Here is a 17,831-nt window from a genome sequence, read left to right as displayed (position 1 = left end):
AATGATGATTAACCATAGAGACATGTCTCTTCATGACACATGTCTCCTCTCATATTTATAAGTTTTCAAATCTGCATTTGGAAAACCCCAATAACAATGGTAGTGTTATTACATTTGTAGAAAACGATCTTTATTACAACAACATTTAGAAATATAAATTAATTGCTTCCACGGTTCCGGATTCCTTGAAATGTGTGGCGCTAAAAGTGGGCGCTACTCAATTAAAGTGGGATACTCACTACTGGAAAACATTCATTCCTCAATTGAATGGGAAAAGAGTCTTTGCTTGAATAATGATTGCCTTCCGAAAGCTGGGGCATTTCCCTGGTTGACAGGTTATGCTTGAATCTTAATTGGTGAAAGGCTTATGAGGTTTGGAATGGTGGGCCCATATAGGTGTGTTCTTTGCAAAGAGGCAATTGATTTGCTAAATAATGTTTTTCTAGAATGTGAGTTTTCTGTGAAATTATGGGAGTTCATCAGGAAACGATTAGGCTGGCAGGGGCCCACGCCAAACAAATTGGCAAAATGGCTAGCAGCTTAGCCGGTCTACAAGAAAAAATCTTGCTCCTCCTCAATTTGGTCTATTCTGGGAGCTCTGGAAAGAACGGAATCGGCGAATATTTCAAGACAAGAGTGAAGCATTGCCTAGATTCCTGGTAAGGCTTGAGAAAGCTATCTCAAAAGTAGTCTCAAATACAAGCACATGAGTGAATCAGTTTAAAATCCCATTCAACTAGCTTGATGTTGCAATTTAGAAGCATTGGCCAATTATCAAATGCATGCCTGTTAATGGGCAATTGAGAGTAGATTCTCCTCCTATGTTGATGAGCCTGCCTTAGTCTCCTGTGGAACAAGGATGAATCAAAGTCAACTTTAATGGGGCCTCCAAAGGAAATCTTGGCCCTTATGGTATTGGAGAAGTTGCTAGAGACAATGAATGAAACATCTTGGCTATTTGTGCAAAGCGAGTCCCTGATGGTACTAGTAACCAGGCTGAATGCATGGCGGTGGTTGAGGCAGATCTGACAGTTTGAAACATGGGGCCAAAAGGCTTCATATACAGGGTGACTTGATGATCATGATCAATGGGATTGCTAAAGGATCCCTTGATGCTTGGTATCTGGACAAATATGTCAAACAAGTTCGCACTATCCTTGAAGATGTTGAATTCAAAGTGACCCATGTTCGCAGAGAGGCATGCAGACATGCTTTCAAATGTTGGTGTGAAGGGTTCGCTAGAAGAAAACTCTGGGATTTGGGAAGATTTCTCTCAATTCAGTCCATCAGACTTGGAATGAATAGATCACTTGGAACCATGGCATATCAGTCCCTGTCTCCTTGTGAGATGGATATGACTTCATCACAATAAAGTTTCCCAATGATGATATTGCATGTTGGTCACTAGTGGCAGAAGGACAATTTGGCTCCTCTAAGTCTCACATTGCAATCCTTATCCCTAAGTACAACGGGAGTTATTACTAAAGATGGTGCTCAGTCCATTGCCAGTGCAGAAATGCTCCAAAAAGGTCTGTGGTTGGGAAAGAGCTTGTGCATGGTTTGGAGGGATTAAGGTGGAATTGGTGGCGTTTCAGTTTCCTGAGGTGAATTTGCAGGATGGTGTGTTGGATCAGAGAACAACTGGTAGACCTGATGTGTCAAGGGTCCTGGGCCTTGGTGAGCCTAGTGCCGCTGAAGGAATGGAGCCTTGAGTGGGTAAGTGGAACTGCCAGGAGGTGAGGGATACGCCCTTTGTGACTGAATTTCCTCCGGGTTGACTTGTGATAGTCGATGTACTTCGATTTTATCACATTTTGTACGAGTGCTCAAATCTTTGGGTTTGCAGTCTTTTGTCTTATTAAATATGGGGTATTAGGATAGCTGGTTGTCTGGATTCTGGAAGTTTCATTATATGTCTGTTCTCTGGGCTGGTTTGTCAAGAAAATATTGCTACAGTATGGTAGCAGGATGCAAATTTTTTATTTCGATATACTATTACCTGTAAAAAAAAACATGATACAAACCATAGTTAACAACAACAATAAAATAATAATAATTTTATATTAATGGATTACAGACTAATAATTAATGATATAATATTAACATAATAATAATGAACAAAATTAACAATATATTATTAATAACGAATATTAAACATATTTGGAGTCATGTGTCCTTATTTTCCTTGTGAGGATATATAATGGCAGAACTGTTATCTCTCTAGGGCATAAGACAATCATTCATATTTAAAAGTTTATGTTCTTCCACTCTATAATTATAAATAAAAAGACAATCAAGGGCACGTACTTCCAGCCAACAGCATGTCGACCTTAACCATCTGAAAGGAACATTACATGGACACTTCACTTTGTTCCAATGCTCATGTCTTTTTTTATTACAAATCTCTCTTCAAGTGGGGAAATTCTATTTCCATCCTGATTTTCATCATTTTTGTTAAAAAAAAAAATTTGATTTTAATTAGGATTTTACACATTTTACTATGGAAAATCAATTTTTAGAAGGATTTTAAGGCCTTCATGCATAAACTATGCCTTTATAATATATTCTGGACTATTTGAGTAGCCAAAATATTAATGCTCTTAGAATTTTTATCTCAATCCTTTGTAACTTGATCTAGAAGAATCTTTATTTGAATGTTCCATTTTTTTGTAATCCGACAACTTGGTTTCTCAACCAGCTTTCAATCTTTTAAAACTTTGCTGCCAAAACCTATCAGCTATTAGAAAAAGAGGGCCACCTCATCTACGATGGGGCAATGGTGTGAAAAAGGTCACAAAAGGTCTTCTCCATCCCCAAGAGTTCTTAAGAGTAATTCTTATGGTTCCTCCCAAGGAAATGTAGGACATTTGGGAATTGGAGGTATTGGTAGGGACAATCTCAGTACTGTGATCTTACTTTCTTCTTGTAGGGGATACTACACTATTAAATCTTATGAAGGCTTTAGCTATTTTTTATGCTCTTGAAATGGGGATGTGCTCTCGGTTGGCACAAGGTTATCTATGAGTCTGATTCTCAGGTTGTGATGAACATGTTGAATAAGCAGAAATTGGAGGATGTTGACTGGCATCTGACGTTTGTTGGTAGACAAATTTTGAGTCTGATAAATTCTCCAGACTCAATTTTTTGCTATATTCGTAGAGAGTGGAATAAAGCAGCAGATTGTTTGGGTAAGCTGGCTTCTAAGAAGAGGATTGGCTGGAACATTGGGAGTATTGGTGATTTGCCTTAGGATTATGCTCAAACTTTTGATAAGATTGTGGAGGATGATATGATAGGGTAGTTTGTGGCTTTTGGGTCACATTTTATTTGGTGCTTCCCGTAGCTTTCTGTTCTTTTGGATTTATTAACTCTTTACCCCTTTTTTCAAAAGAAAAAGAAAAAAAGCTTTGTTGCTCTGAGTTTCTGGGACAAAGGGACAAGGATAAGGGTTTCCGGGGCATCTTTTTTTTTGTTTTTTTTGCCTGTAGCAACGGATGACTAAATGTGTGTGTGTGTAAATCTGAAATTTCAAACATTATCATGAACTATGTAACATTGTAAAATTCAGCATAGCAACATAATAGTAGTTATAAATCTAAAATCAATGATCGTTCATCGACTTATCATAGAACATAGCATCAAATGAGAGGTCAAATCTCAATTTCATACATTCATAGATATAATTCCTTGAAACAATGAAAAGTAGCATATCATATATCAAAATGCGCAAAGGCTGCAAGTTTCAACAAAATGAAAAGCTAAAGACTTAAAGTATCATATCTTAGATTAAGATTCAATTATCATTGCATCAGTGTATCGTATACTGTCAGAAGACTTTAAGTCCCAGACTTCAAAGTCAAAATGGAAAAAATGATAGTATGTTGCTGCCCCTAAGATTTGGTTTTAGAATACTAAATATTGCTCAGATTTACACACTCAATTTTCAGATTTTCACCAAAGACTTCCAGAATTCATAGAATACTTTTTTCACATGCTAACAGAAGCAAAAGTAAATGATTATTCACCCAGGCATAACCCTATTCACTCTGGCTATCTATATGCAACTTGAAAGGAATACACTATTTGATATTTTTGATCGTGTGCTTGAGATTTGATATAATATTAACGTATTTTAATATTTAGGTTTTGCTTGAGGTGTGGGGCCCACACAAGATTAAAGAAATTTGCAAGTATTTTTATAAAATTATCTTACTATTTGCCTCCCGGTGCTAGAAACAGCCACTAGTCCCCAGGACAGTTAGGGGACGGCTTGGCCATCCCCAACTGTCCTGGGAACAGTCAAAGGTTTCTAAAACTTCCGTTGACTATCCCTGAGTTTCTAGGACGGTTTCTGAAATCTTTGCTTCATTGGGAACAATTTGGAAAAATTTCAATCCACATCCAATCCTTGAAACACTTTTTGTTTCCAAAATGGGTGCATTTAGGGTGGAAATGCGTTTCCAACTTTCTGGGTAACACCGGAAAAAAATCTTAGTTGCTTTAGTAAGTTTGTATTTTCTGTTTCTGTCACAAATCTTTTGTTTAGAAACATCGTCATATAATCTCTTATAAATGGAATCTTTGCAATCTTTCGTCTCTATTGTATTTGCCAATTTATGATCATAGGGTAGCTGGATTTGTCTTACAGATACAAGGCCTTAGCTGGTTTTTCTGAGCGACGTTTATAATTTTCTAAGCAAAACAGTGATGTATATTTGGAAAACAGAAAAATTGCATATGGATATGAATTTATTTGCTTCTTTCTTGTTGGTTTACAGATGCCGATCAGGCAGTTCCAATAGGAAACTGACAAGATATGCTTTTTCTCTGGGAACATGAGGTGATTAATAAAATGAAAAGTCCATCTCCACGAGCATGAATGGTCAACTTAGCACATAGTGTATCTAGGTGATGCTCGCGTTGGTGAAGCACTGGGAATTCCTAGGAAGTCACCCATCATAGTATTAAACCAACTCAAGCATGGTTGACCCTAGAGTTTGCCCTAAGATCAGGCTTATTTGGTTTGCTTTCCTATTTGCAACACATTAAGTGTTGTGTTTTATAGAACACTCATTGCAGAGACCCCATAACTCATCTAATGACAAGTAGGAGGTATTTAGACTGTATCATATTTCGTTCATACCAGACATGCAATATCTTTTTACTACAAATATAGTCACAACACTGTACAGCTCAAGAATTGATAGGTGATATCTTCACAATACCAGGTGGAACAGACAGTATTTTCAACAACAAAGCTGATATTTTTACGAAACAAGCTGGACCAGACAAGTTTGTGGAGTTAAAAAGTACAAAATTTGTGTGTGGCCATTTATGGTTGGTATCTATAACGCATGTTGTGATGATAATAACTTTTATAAATTCTGTTGTAATTTACGCATGACCATCAAGGGAGGTATTGTACTGTATTACAAATTTAGAATGTATGTCATTGTCATAACGAATATAGGTCAGTTTGTAGTTACAAGCTGACAGTTGGAAATTTGTTGAAGAACACTAAAAACGAAATGCACACATTAGCATTAAAGAATGAAGCGTCATGCTCACTTTTCTTTCAGTTAGCTGGTGTTCTATCTCATTTTACCTGTATTAAATTAGATACTTATAAAATATGTTTAGACAGGTTAAATTAAGCCTGACACACTAAGCCTTTGTTTTCACTGTCTCTTAAGCCAGTCTGTTAACGACGGTAAGTTGTAGATGTTGGTTCAATGTGTCATTGATGACAAAATAGAAGAAGTCAGAACATATGTGCAAATATGATTACTCAGAATATTAAAGATGTAACATACAAGTATCTTCAGAGTATGTATATTAAGCAATTCCTTTAGTATGTACCTACAGCAATTCAGTACATATCTTCAGAGTATGTATTTTCAGTGATTCATTCAATGTGTCTACAGAAATTCAGGTATCAGCACTGGATTGAAGCTTTGTGTTCGTTCTTTGATAAAGTTCGCAGCAGGTTGGAAACAATGTTTGAACGACGGCTTGTGTTCATTCATTGATAAAGTTTGGCAGCAAGTTGGATACTTTGTGCGAATTACAGTTTGTGATCATTCTTTATTGGTTGGACCGTGTCAAGTCTGGTTGAACAAGTTGCTATTAGTGAAATGGTTTACAAATGAAGTATTCGCTGAAGGTTTTGTCGGGCTGCATCAAGTCGTCTCATACAGAAAGCTGAAAAATTTGTTTCTTGGCAGGCAAACTGATATAAAAAATTTGATGTAGTATCCCTGGTGTGTGAGCGGATGGTTGACACGTAAAATACAATAACAGTATTCATTTATTCAAATGTAGATTTCTTAGTTTGTTTTATTCAGCTGCTTAATAAGATAGTTTAGGATTGCCAGAACTGCGGCATCAGAAGTTTTCAAGGTAGTTTTCTAATCTGTACGCAACTGAGTAATGGTATACAAGAGAATGAAGATATATATATATATATATATATATATATGATTCCAATTCATTCTCCAAGCACTAAAAACTGAAAAAAAAATTGTGAGTAGTGATTGAATGGGAATATCCACTACATAAGCATATGAGAAAAGATTTGAAGAAGAAGAAAAGTAAAATACGGGGAGAAGTCTTTCAGCTGTAGAGGTTGGTAACAAAATATTATTGAGAAGTAGACAGAAACTGGTAACGATACTTTGTTTCAGAAAACATTCAGTTAACTTATTTCAATATATTACACAGTGGCTAGATTCTCTAAGAGAAGCATTTTGTTTCAGCTTATCAGAGAAACAATAATGATATTTGATTGCACACAAAATTGATATTCTGGAACTGAGAGATGTGACTACATACAAACTGATATTCAATTCATTCTCGATGAGCACTGAAAATGAGAAATTTTTTGTGAGTAGTGATTGAGCAGGAATATCTGCTACATAAGCATATCAGAAAAGATTTGATGAAGAAGAAAAGCAAAATACGGGGAGAAATCTTTCAGCTGTAGAGATTGGTAACAAAATATTATTGAGAAGACGACAGAAACTGGTAACAATACTCTGCCTCAGAAAATATTCAGTTTCTGTTTAACTCATTTCAATATATTACAGAGTGTCTAGATTCTCTTAGAGAAGCATTTTGTGTAAGCTTGTCAGAGAAACAATAATGTTATTTGATTGCAGACAAAAATGGATATTCTGAAACTAAGAGATGTGACTACATACAAACTGATATTAACATACAGGAATTCTATATTATGATTATATTGAAGTGACTTCTCAGAACTTACAGAATTATATCAGTTTTGAATAAGTTATTCAATAATCATAAAATATTATAAAATCATTATCAGATTGAACTTGTGATAAAGAGTGATTGTTACAGTTGGTTTCTGAAGCATATTTGAATATCCTTATCTCAATCTGTAATGGAATGTGACCAAAGATGCAAATTTGTCAGAATTGAATTGTTTTGAGATCTTTAAATTATCTGTAAACTATAATTGGATTGGTGCTCAAAATTGTTGAGTTTGTGCTTAGTTTGAAAGAGTTGTAGCTCTAATAATAGGGGTTGAAGCTCCTAAGGGTTGGAGCCCTTAAACTTTGTAATTGGACAGAAGAAATAGAAAGACTGGATTAGGACAGTAGCTCCTAGAAGTCTTTGTGTTGTTGGTTTTTCCTGCATTGGGCGTCCATGTTACAACTTGTACATTGTTTCTTGAGCATTGTCTTAGGTCTACTTTTGTTGCTGATCTTATGTCAAAACGAAATGTTCATAAAATAGACTAGTCAACAAACTAAAATTGGTTCAAAGGTTTTATACACTCCTAATTCACCCCACTCTTAGTAGTGTTTCTGTGTTCTGCAGTAGACTTTTAAATAGATCAGTCACTCAAATTGTTGAACTTGACATAATTTTCTAAAAGAATAAACAAAAGCATCTGAGTGACAATTAATTACTAGAAATGCAAACTGTTTAATGTGCACCAGAGTTTAGGAAGTTTTGCAGTATTGACTGAAATTACCTTTAATAGCCACCATATGGAAGACATCAGCTCTATATGAGACAAACCTAAAAATCGAATCTAATGACAACAATTCATGCATCCATGTTTCAGAATGAAAGGTTGGATAACTACTAACTTGGAGGAAATTGAGGGAGTATTGAAGGAATGTAATTTATTTTTCTAGTACAAAAACATTTTTTAAACAAGTGATGAAATGATAGATGAGTTCGGTAACTTTAGAGTGTAAATGGACCTGAAGTAATTTGATTTTCTTGTGGAAAGTCATATTTTCTAATGGCCGCTACAACTGATGGAAAAGTTTTGTAACTTCGTGTGTAGCACGAAAATGGACCTCAATAAATTTGATTTTTCTACTCAACACCCTTCAGATTGAAATACTTTATTTTGATACAAACAGATCTAACTAAAGTTTGTGTTGTCTTTTATCAAATAGAATTTTTGGGTTTTTTTGAAATATGATTCATGATGAATAATTTGATGTGCTAAATTGACTTGTCACTTGCTGTGTAATTTCTGAGTACTAATAGATGTGAGACAAGGAATTGCTATGGCAATTTTGATGTAAAATTACAAGGCTCTGTTTCTATAGATTTATCATATTTTAATTAACCTAGTTCTTTGATATGGTGTTACTTAAACATCTCATCTCCTTAAATATCTCAAAGGTTGCTCAATATGATGAGGTTCATTTCTACATATTATTACTATTTCTTAAATGTGACACTGTTAATTGCTTGCTATTTCTTTTTGTAGATGTGATTAAGGGAGAAGTCCTTAACACAGCTTTTGTTTTCTATCATATGATTGATTTCAGTCAGGACGGGGTTGGAGGGTCCTGGTCTTACCCGGTCTCAAAAGCTATGGTACTGCCTGGCCACAATTGGAGGCCAATATGGATGGACCAGGCTGCAGTCTCTTTCTGCTTATCGAAGCTGGGGTGACAGTGAACATGTATTTTCTAGGTTTTTGCATGCTGTATAAGAGAATTTTGTACCTGCAATAGTTTGATTATTCTTAAATTCACTGCAGTATTTTCTCATTTGCATGTCCTGCTACGCAGAGATCTTGGACTCGTCGAGCATGGGTTCTCCTCCAACGAGCAGAGAGTTTCTATCAAGCTGCATTATTTATAAACCTCCTCACATTCCTTTACACAGGAAGGTATTACTTCTCTTTATCAGATATTCTTGACCAGGTCTGACTTCAATAACTCCATGCTGATGGTAAAACAACAATGTTGCAAAGTCATCTTATTGGTTAAAATATTAGAGAGCTTGTGTAAAGTACAATTTTGGAAACAAAAGCTATGAAAATCTTAATTAAGAAGAAATGAAAAGTAATTTTCCTTCTTGAACAAAGAAATTGAGAAGTTCTGTTATATGCAGGTACAGAAATATTATTGAGAGGTTTTTAAGAGCTAGGCTTGTTTATGAAAGGCCAAATATGAACCGCAGTGTCAGCTTTGAATATATGAATCGTCAGCTAGTATGGAATGAGTTTTCGGTATTGATATCTCTTGCCTTCTTTTATTTCAGATCTTCTGAATAAATAATAGTTTGCATTATTGCTCTGTTCGCTTTCCTTATTTTTTATATTTGCCATATAAATTTTGATGTACTCTTTTTTAATCAGGAACTACTATTATTAGTGTTGCCTTTATTGAACACAACATCGATAAAGAAAATCTTATTTTTCCCCTTCTCAAAAGATAAATCAGATGGAAATTCTCTGGAAGTTGATGCCTGTCCAGTTTGTGGGGCAAATCCCATCGTAATTTCTTTCATTGCTGTTCCATGTCAGCACAAGTACTGTTATTACTGCCTTCGCACTAGATGTGCTGCTAGCTCATCTTTTCATTGTGTGAAGTGCAATGCCCAGGTGGTGGCCATGAAAAGAAACAATATTCGCATAAATACCATTGAAGGGAATTAAAATGATTTGTCCCTTTTCAGTCTTTTCTTGGAAAGCGATATATAAGCAGATTGTAAGCTTGTTTGCTGTTTTTTCTGAGTTTTTTGTCTGATCTTTCTGACCATTGGCTCACATGAAGGTATTTTTGGTTGTGAGCTTTATGTATTATAAATGAGATTGGATTTCAAATATGTTATTATGGTACAATCTTGCTTCTTTGGTGACATTCAAATGGAACTTGAACTATTATGCAATTTCCATATCAATGTCATTCAGTTTGAAGTTACTTCTACCAGATTTAAAATGTTCTTGGATTGTATCTAACATTTTTTTTCAATACAAAAATATTGAATATACCCTTATCAGTAATGATAGATCACAAAGTCTGAATTTGGCTCCATTCCTGCAAATTTCAACAAAACTTATCTTCTCCTAATGATACTTTCCCCTGTAAGAGTTCCCTTTTAAAAGATGATTGAGGCTCATTAGACTTTACATCATCTTTTGCAAGTGATTACAAAATTCCTCATTTCAACACAAGACTCTCTGAAGTATCCAATATGTTGTTTGTTCAATTGTCTTCTCTTAACAATTCAACTCATAATCTCCAACATTGTTTAGGATGTATACAACAATGCTTTGAGCATTTGGTCTCACACCTTTTCCTTTGCCAACGTCCCCTCTTCATCATCTAATTGTGACATAAAAATTAGGGGGTATTAAAATGGAACATATAATTATGGTTTTTGCAAGATTTAGATAATTGCTCCTTAATTTTTAGATGTCATATTGGAGAGTTGAAGTAGAACCCTCAAGCATCACCTTTCAAAGACCTCAAACTAGATCGACATAACCCCAAGAGAATGTAAGGGATGTCAATTCTAAATATAAGATCCTCTTCAAGATGTATACCCAAAGGTCTACTTTCTATTGGATATTATTTCCCTTTATTGTAGTATATTTTATTAATTTTATTAAGTGTAAACAACTTGACTAAATGAGGTGCGAACAATGAAAGAATGCATATGATGACTAGATGCATGAAAGGATCAATTAGACATAAAGATAGATGTTGTGAAATAGAAAATTGAACTACAAAACTCACATTGAAAGCCAATGAGGAGAATCAACTAAGATACAAAGTAGTGTGCAGTGATTGGCTTCTACTAGATTCTTGTGACTTCAAGGCTTTATGTGGCCTTCAATACATCTTCTTGGATCATGTGTGGACCTATCTTTGTGTCCATGGATGTTAGTTTGCTTAATTGTGTGGTTGCAAATTTCCCCTTTGGGGAAGGACCTATATTTTTGTAATAATGTAATTGTTAGGTTGACTTGTGGTATTGATGGCTATATATTTGAGATTTAGGATGAGAGTAGGTATGATTAGGATAGTAAGAAGAAAGATAAAAGTATTTTGGCTCTGTAACCTTGAGCTTCCAAGCTTGTAGATTGTAACTTTAGTTGTATATGGCTGCAACTAGGCAGGTGTTATGTCTGACACATCGTAAAGGAATTGTTTAGAACATCTTCTTTGGAATAAAGATATTGTTTGTTCTTCCATCTTTTGGTTGTGCTTTCGTGTGCAACTCTAGCAAGGTGGTTGGTGGGTGCTTCTTTGGAATCATTCTATCCACAATTCTTTGAGTCAGGTGGTATCAAAGTGAAGGTTTCCTTCCTTGTGGAATCTTGGATCATGAAGAACCCTGATTGGATTATAGGGTTATGATTCTTGCAGGAACTATTGTCAAAATGGTTCAAAGTAGAGGAAATGTAGATAATGCTATTATAGACATGTTGAGACAAATTACAAGAATACTTGAAGTTGTTGAGACAACCAAGAGAAGAGTACATCTTAATGATGTTAGTGATGAAGAAGCAATAGTTGCACCTACTCTTGAAGCTAAAGTGGAACAAGACGAGGAGAGACTCTTGAGAGCTTTGACTAGAGCAATTTCTAGACATTTTGATTCTTCTAGTTATTATGGAAAGCTTGATACAAATGCTTTGTTGGATTGGATTTTTGAGATGGAAAAGTATTTTCATTATGAAAGTACCCTTGATGATAGGAAAGTGGGGATAGGTCACTAAATTGAGAGGACATGCTTCTTTTTGGTGGGAAAAATTACACACTGATAGGCAAGGAAGAGGAAAAGAAAAGATGAAGACTTGAGTGAAAATGGTTGGTAAGTTGAAAACAATAAAAATCTTCCTATTGATTATCATGTTAATTTGTTGAGGAGAATGCAAAATTTGAGATAGAAAGACATGACTATAAATGACTAGATTGGGGAATTCTCAAGTTGGACCTCAAATCTAGACATGTTGATTATGAGGTTGAGAAGGTTGCTAGATATCTTAATGAATCAATAACTTCAATTCAAGATGAAATTAGTTTCATGAAGATGGAAACTGTGGAGGAAGCATGCTTGTATGCCTTAAGAGCCAAAGAAATTTTGGCAAAGAAACAAGAACATAAACAAATGACAAGAGGAGGAAGATTTCAAAAGAGGTAGAGGTAGATCTTACGTGGAAAGTAATGGAGCTAATAGTACATCTCATTACAAGGGAAACTCAAAGGATAATGGTAGCAAAGGAAGAGCTAACTACATTGAGGTAATTTTACTGGTTACTCTAGGAATAATAGTAATGACAAAAGGGAAGATAGATCTTGGTTTAAGGGCACTTGTTTCAAATGTGGTGAAGGACATGGAGCCTTTGAGTGTACATTTTCTAGCAAGAAGATTGGAAGTAGTAGCAAGAACACCTCAATTCAAGAAGTTGTTAATCTACCTAATGAACTTAAAAATGGAGAGAACTTGATGAACAAAAAATTTGTGGAATGAACAACTGAATGAAGAACCTATTTTGAGAAAAAGTCTTTTCAAAACTAGATGAGATTGAAGGGAAATGTTGCAAATTAATCATTGATAATGGTAGTTCAAATAATTTGGCATTAGAAGAATTGGTTTCTAATTGTAGTTGCAAAGGTTGAAGCATCTGAAATCTTATCACATTGCGTGGATCAAAGATGAACACAAATTACTAGTAAGTGAACAATGCCTTGTGATGTTCAAGATTGACAATTACTATGATGAAGTCCTATGTGATATTATGCCTATGGATTGTTGTCATGTTCTTTTGGGAAGACCTTAACGATATGATAGTTAAACTTACATGATGGTAGATTGAATCAATATGTGATTTAGGCTAATGGAAAGAAGCAAGTCTTGTTACCTTTGTAGAGAAACGTGAGGAAAATCATTGTACCATCGTTAGAGTCTGCTTTGTTGAAAGAAGTTAAATTGTCAAAGACATGAAGAAATAGAATGTGTGTATTGTTTTGATCCCTATAAAGACACAGAAATGTGGTGAACTTGAACATGCACCTAATATTAGATCTTTATTGACAAAATTTCAAGACATTATATCAAATAATGTATCTTTTGTTTTACCTCTTGTGCTAAGTATTAGTCATTGTATGGACATAAAACCTAGAGCTAGTTTTCTCAACAGAGAACCACATAGGTTAACACTCGCAAAGAATGAAGAATTGAATAGACAAATGCAAGAATTGCTTGAGAAGGGTTTGATCCAAGAAAGTTTGAGTCCATCTACAATACCTATAGTATTGGCACTTAAGAAGAATGGATAGTGGAGAACGTGCATTGATTCCAGAGCTATAAACATAATAATAGTAAAGTATAGGTTTCCTTTGCTTAGGATGGATGATATTATGGATTGTTTGAGTGGGGCAAACTACTTGACCAAAATTGTTTTGAAAAGTGGGTATCATAATATTAGAATTAGAGAAGGGGATGAATGGAAAACTACTTTAATGACTAATGAGGGTTTTCTATGAGTTAGTGGTTATCATGTTTGGTTTAACAAATGCATCTAGCACTTTCATGAGGTTGATGAATGAGATATTGAAGGAATCTTTGGACAAATTTGTGATTTTGTATCTCGATGACATATCAATATTCAGTGAGACTAAAGAAGAACACCCAATGCATATCAGACAAGTGTTGCAGAGGTTGAAAGAGGAAAAATTGTTGATAAACCTAAAGAAATTTTCTTTCATGAAAGAGGAGATTGTGTACCTTAGTTTTGTGATCTATGTTGTTGGACTTTAGATTGATCCTAAAAAGATAAAGACTATACTTGAATGGCCTACACTTGAGAATGTTGGATGAGTTAGATCATTTCATGGACTGGCAAGTTTCTATATGAAGTTTATCAGAAATTTTAGTTCAATATGCAATGTTATGATAGAGACAATGAGAGGGGATAAAAAGGATTTCAAATGGACACATGGAGCAAACAAAAGCTTTGAAATATTGAAACAAAAGGTCACAAAATTGTATGTACTTGCTTTACGCCATTTTGCAAAAGTTTGTCAAGTTGATTGTGATGCTAGTAGGAATGCAATTGGAGTTGTCTTGAGTCAAGAAAGTAAGCCTTTAGCTTTCTTTAGTGAATAGTTGAATGATGCTAAGAGGAAATATTCAATCTATGCTCAAGAGTTCTATGCAATTGTTCAAACTTTGAAAAAGTGGAGACATTACTTGATGCCTAAGGAATTAGTATTGTATATTGATCATAAGGCCTTGCAATACTTGGGTAGTTAGAATAAGTTGAATCAAAGACACGTGAAATGGGTAGAGTACATGCAAAACGTTTCTTTTGTATTGAAACATAGGAGTGGATGGTTAAATAATGTAGCAAATATTTTGAGCAGAAGGAGAAGCTTGTTGACATAGATTAGGGTTGAAGTACTTAGATCTAATGATTTAAAGAACTTGTATGAAACTAGTCTTGATTTTTAAGAACCTTGGAAGGCTTGTAAGAATCACATACATGATGAAAAGAACATATGGGTTGAATATTTCATTCATTAAGATATGTTGTTTAAAGGAATTCAATTGTGTATACCAAGAGGATCTATGAGGGAAAACATCATTAAGAAAAAAAACGTAGTGGTGGACTTGCAAGACATTTTGAGATTGATAAACTAATGAAGTTTATTTTTGAAAGATACTTTTAGCTATAGATGTATAAGGATGTTCAAAAGTTAGTAAAGATTTGTAGAATTCATCAAGTAACTAAGGAAACTAGTCAGAATGTGAGCTTGTACACACCTTTAGATGTTCCTAGTAAACCTTGGAAAGACATCAGTATGGACTTTGTTTTTGGATTGCCTAGAACACACAGAGGTAATGATATTATTTTGTGGTAGTTGATCATTTTTCAAAGATGACACATTTCATACCTTGTAAGAAGAGATCCTTTGCAGTACACTTAGCAGATCTATTTTTCAGAGAAATTGTGAGATTACATGGATTATCGAAGACTATTGTTTCAAACAAATATACTAAGTTTATTAGTTACTTTTGGAAGACACTTTGGAAGAAGTTGAATACTGAACTTAAGTTTAGTTCTACATTTCATCCATAGACTGATGGACAAACTGAAGTTGTGAACGAAAGTTTGGGTAATTTGTTAAGATGTTCTGAACGAAAGTTTGGGTAATTTGTTAAGATGTTCGATTGGAGATAAGCCTACTAATTGAGACTTCATTTTGGCACAAGCAAAGCTTGCATATAATAATTTAGTGAAGAAAAGTACTAGGAAGACACATTTTGAGATTGTGAATGGTATGCATCCTAGAGGTACTACTGAGTTGAGAAACTTGAATGCTGAAGTAAGGAACAATGTCAAAGTAGAGGGATTTGTGGACTTAATGAATAATTTGCACGAGGAAGTGAAAAGTAATCTAGATAATAGTAATGAGGGATATAAGGAGAGAGAAGATAAGAAAACAATACATGAAATTTTTAAGGTTGGAGATGAAGTAATGGTGCATTTGAAGAAGAACAGATTTCCAATTGGTACATACAATAAGCTAAAGATGAGGAAGTTTGGGCCTTGTAAGAACTTGAGGAAGTGTAAGTGGAAATGCTTTTGAAGTGGAATTATCAGGAGACATGGATATTTCACCTATATTCAACATTTTATACATTTATGATTACTTTGAATCTTATGAAGAGACAACTGGTAATCTTGATTATCCTAAGAAGACGGAGAGAATTGAATGAATCTTGGATAACTGAGTGAGCAAAAGCAACAGAGGAAAAGACTACAATGAATATCTAGTTCAATGCAAGAATAAACCAGTTGAAGATAGTTCTTGGATATCTCAAGTTGAGTTGGATCTTTATGATTAATCTCGGAATATGAGGGATTCCTTATGTGGATATCAGTCTTTATTTACCCTAGGTGTCTGATGTAGGAGCATCTTGGGTTCTTAGGCAATCTTGCATCAAACATAAAATATCTCTAGTTTTACTATACTAGTCTGTTGTTTGAGGGACAACTCTTATTGTTCGTGTTCTTTCTTTTCATGCAGTTGGTTACTTGATGTAGACCTATCATGGATCCTTGTTTTGTGTTCGCAAAATGTAATTCCATCTCGCTGAAGAGTTATCCTTCTTCCTTTCTCAAGGTGTGTTCCTTCATGGCGTATCAAGTAACATTGGGTGATTTGCTTCTATGAGGATATTGTGACTTCAAGGCTTTCCACAGCCTTGGGAACATCTTCTTGGATCATGTGTGGACCTAATTGTGCATCTGTAGATGTTACTTTGCTTAGTTGTGTGGTCGTTGATTTCCCCTTTTGGATAGGACAAATATTTTTGTAATTATGTATTTGTCAAGTGTGGTCTTGATGGCTATATATTTGAGAGATAGGATTAGAGTAGGCATGATTAGGATAGTAAGAAGAAAGATAAAAGTATTTTGGCTCTATAAACTCGAGCTTTTAAGTTCACATATTGTAATTTTTTGTATATGGCTACAATCAAGTAGGCCTTCTGTCTAACACATTGTAAAGGAATTGTCTCGGCATATTTGCATTAGAATAAAGATATTATTTGTTCTTCCATAGTTTTGGTAGTGCTTCTATGTGTAACTTTAGCACGGTGGTTGGTGAGTGCTTCTTTGGAATCATTATATCCACCATAATTTGTGTCAATTAGGAGGTATTAAAATGTAACATATAATTGTGACTTTTTGCAAGATGTAGATTAATTGCCACTTAATTAGCAAATGTCACATTGTAGAAAGTGAAACAAAGACCCTTAAGCATAACCTTTCAAAGGCCTCAAACTAGATTGCCACCTTCCCAACAGAATGTAAGGGATGTTAATGCTAAATCTAAGATCCTCTTGAACATGTATAGAAACAAGACTACTATCTTTTGAATATTATTTCCCTTTATTGTAGTCTTATTGATTAAGCCAATTAAATGTTTATTAATTGCAATAAACTTGACTAAATGAGATGCAAACAATGAAAGAACACATGTGATGCCTACAAAAAGAAAGGATCAGATCTAAGACATAAAGATAGATGCTATGAAATGACACATTGAAGTACAAAACTTACCTTGAAAACCAATGCGGGGAATCAACTTAGATCTAAAGAACTGTTATAAAAAACTATTAGGGTAAAAAATTGTTCAAGATTTGTGACCAAGAAATTAGTATCTGCAAATTCTATGAATTAGGTCTATAGACATGGATGAACTAGAGATTAAGAATGACCTGGGTGAGGGATGATATCATCCTTGACTTATTCTTCACAAAACCTAGAAATCAGAGTTCTACTTGCAACTTGAAACCCTAGTTCCGAGATCTGAGTTCGCTACTCCAAAAAATTGTAAACCTATTCCTACAAATAAGTAACAAGGTGAATCAATATTTCACAAACTTTTGCCCAAAACTTGTCTTTAACAAACTTATAACTTGAATATGAAAGTAAATTAACTATGTTGAATAGTAAACAAAATCATAAAATAAGAAAACTCATAACACCATATTTTGTTCTAAGGAAACCCTGGCCAAGGGAAAACCTCGGT

At 34.6% G+C, this 17,831-nt stretch overlaps 1 protein-coding gene across 2 annotated transcripts in view; it reads left to right on the top strand.

Annotated features, from left to right (window-relative positions):
• TED3 (Pex2/Pex12 N-terminal domain-containing protein / zinc finger (C3HC4-type RING finger) family protein) overlaps nucleotides 1-10,120 on the top strand; it is a 94,553-nt gene extending 84,433 nt beyond the window's left edge. For both annotated transcript variants that reach the window (XM_089801450.1, XM_089801451.1), the window contains exons 5-8: nucleotides 8,817-8,953; nucleotides 9,063-9,163; nucleotides 9,388-9,505; nucleotides 9,635-10,120. In XM_089801450.1, coding sequence (XP_089657576.1) covers nucleotides 8,817-8,953; nucleotides 9,063-9,163; nucleotides 9,388-9,505; nucleotides 9,635-9,934 — 656 coding nt within the window. In that variant the 3' untranslated portion in view covers nucleotides 9,935-10,120. The remainder of the gene's footprint in view (nucleotides 1-8,816; nucleotides 8,954-9,062; nucleotides 9,164-9,387; nucleotides 9,506-9,634) is intronic.
• Nucleotides 10,121-17,831: the final 7,711 nt, after the last annotated feature.

Source organism: Cupressus sempervirens, chromosome 9 (assembly GCF_028749045.1).
Source record: "Cupressus sempervirens isolate cs-2001-9-10 chromosome 9, ASM2874904v1, whole genome shotgun sequence".
Classification (NCBI taxonomy): Eukaryota; Viridiplantae; Streptophyta; class Pinopsida; order Cupressales; family Cupressaceae; genus Cupressus; species Cupressus sempervirens.
The sequence above is the reverse complement of the archived record's forward strand: the minus strand, read 5'-3'. Positions and strand labels throughout refer to the sequence as shown.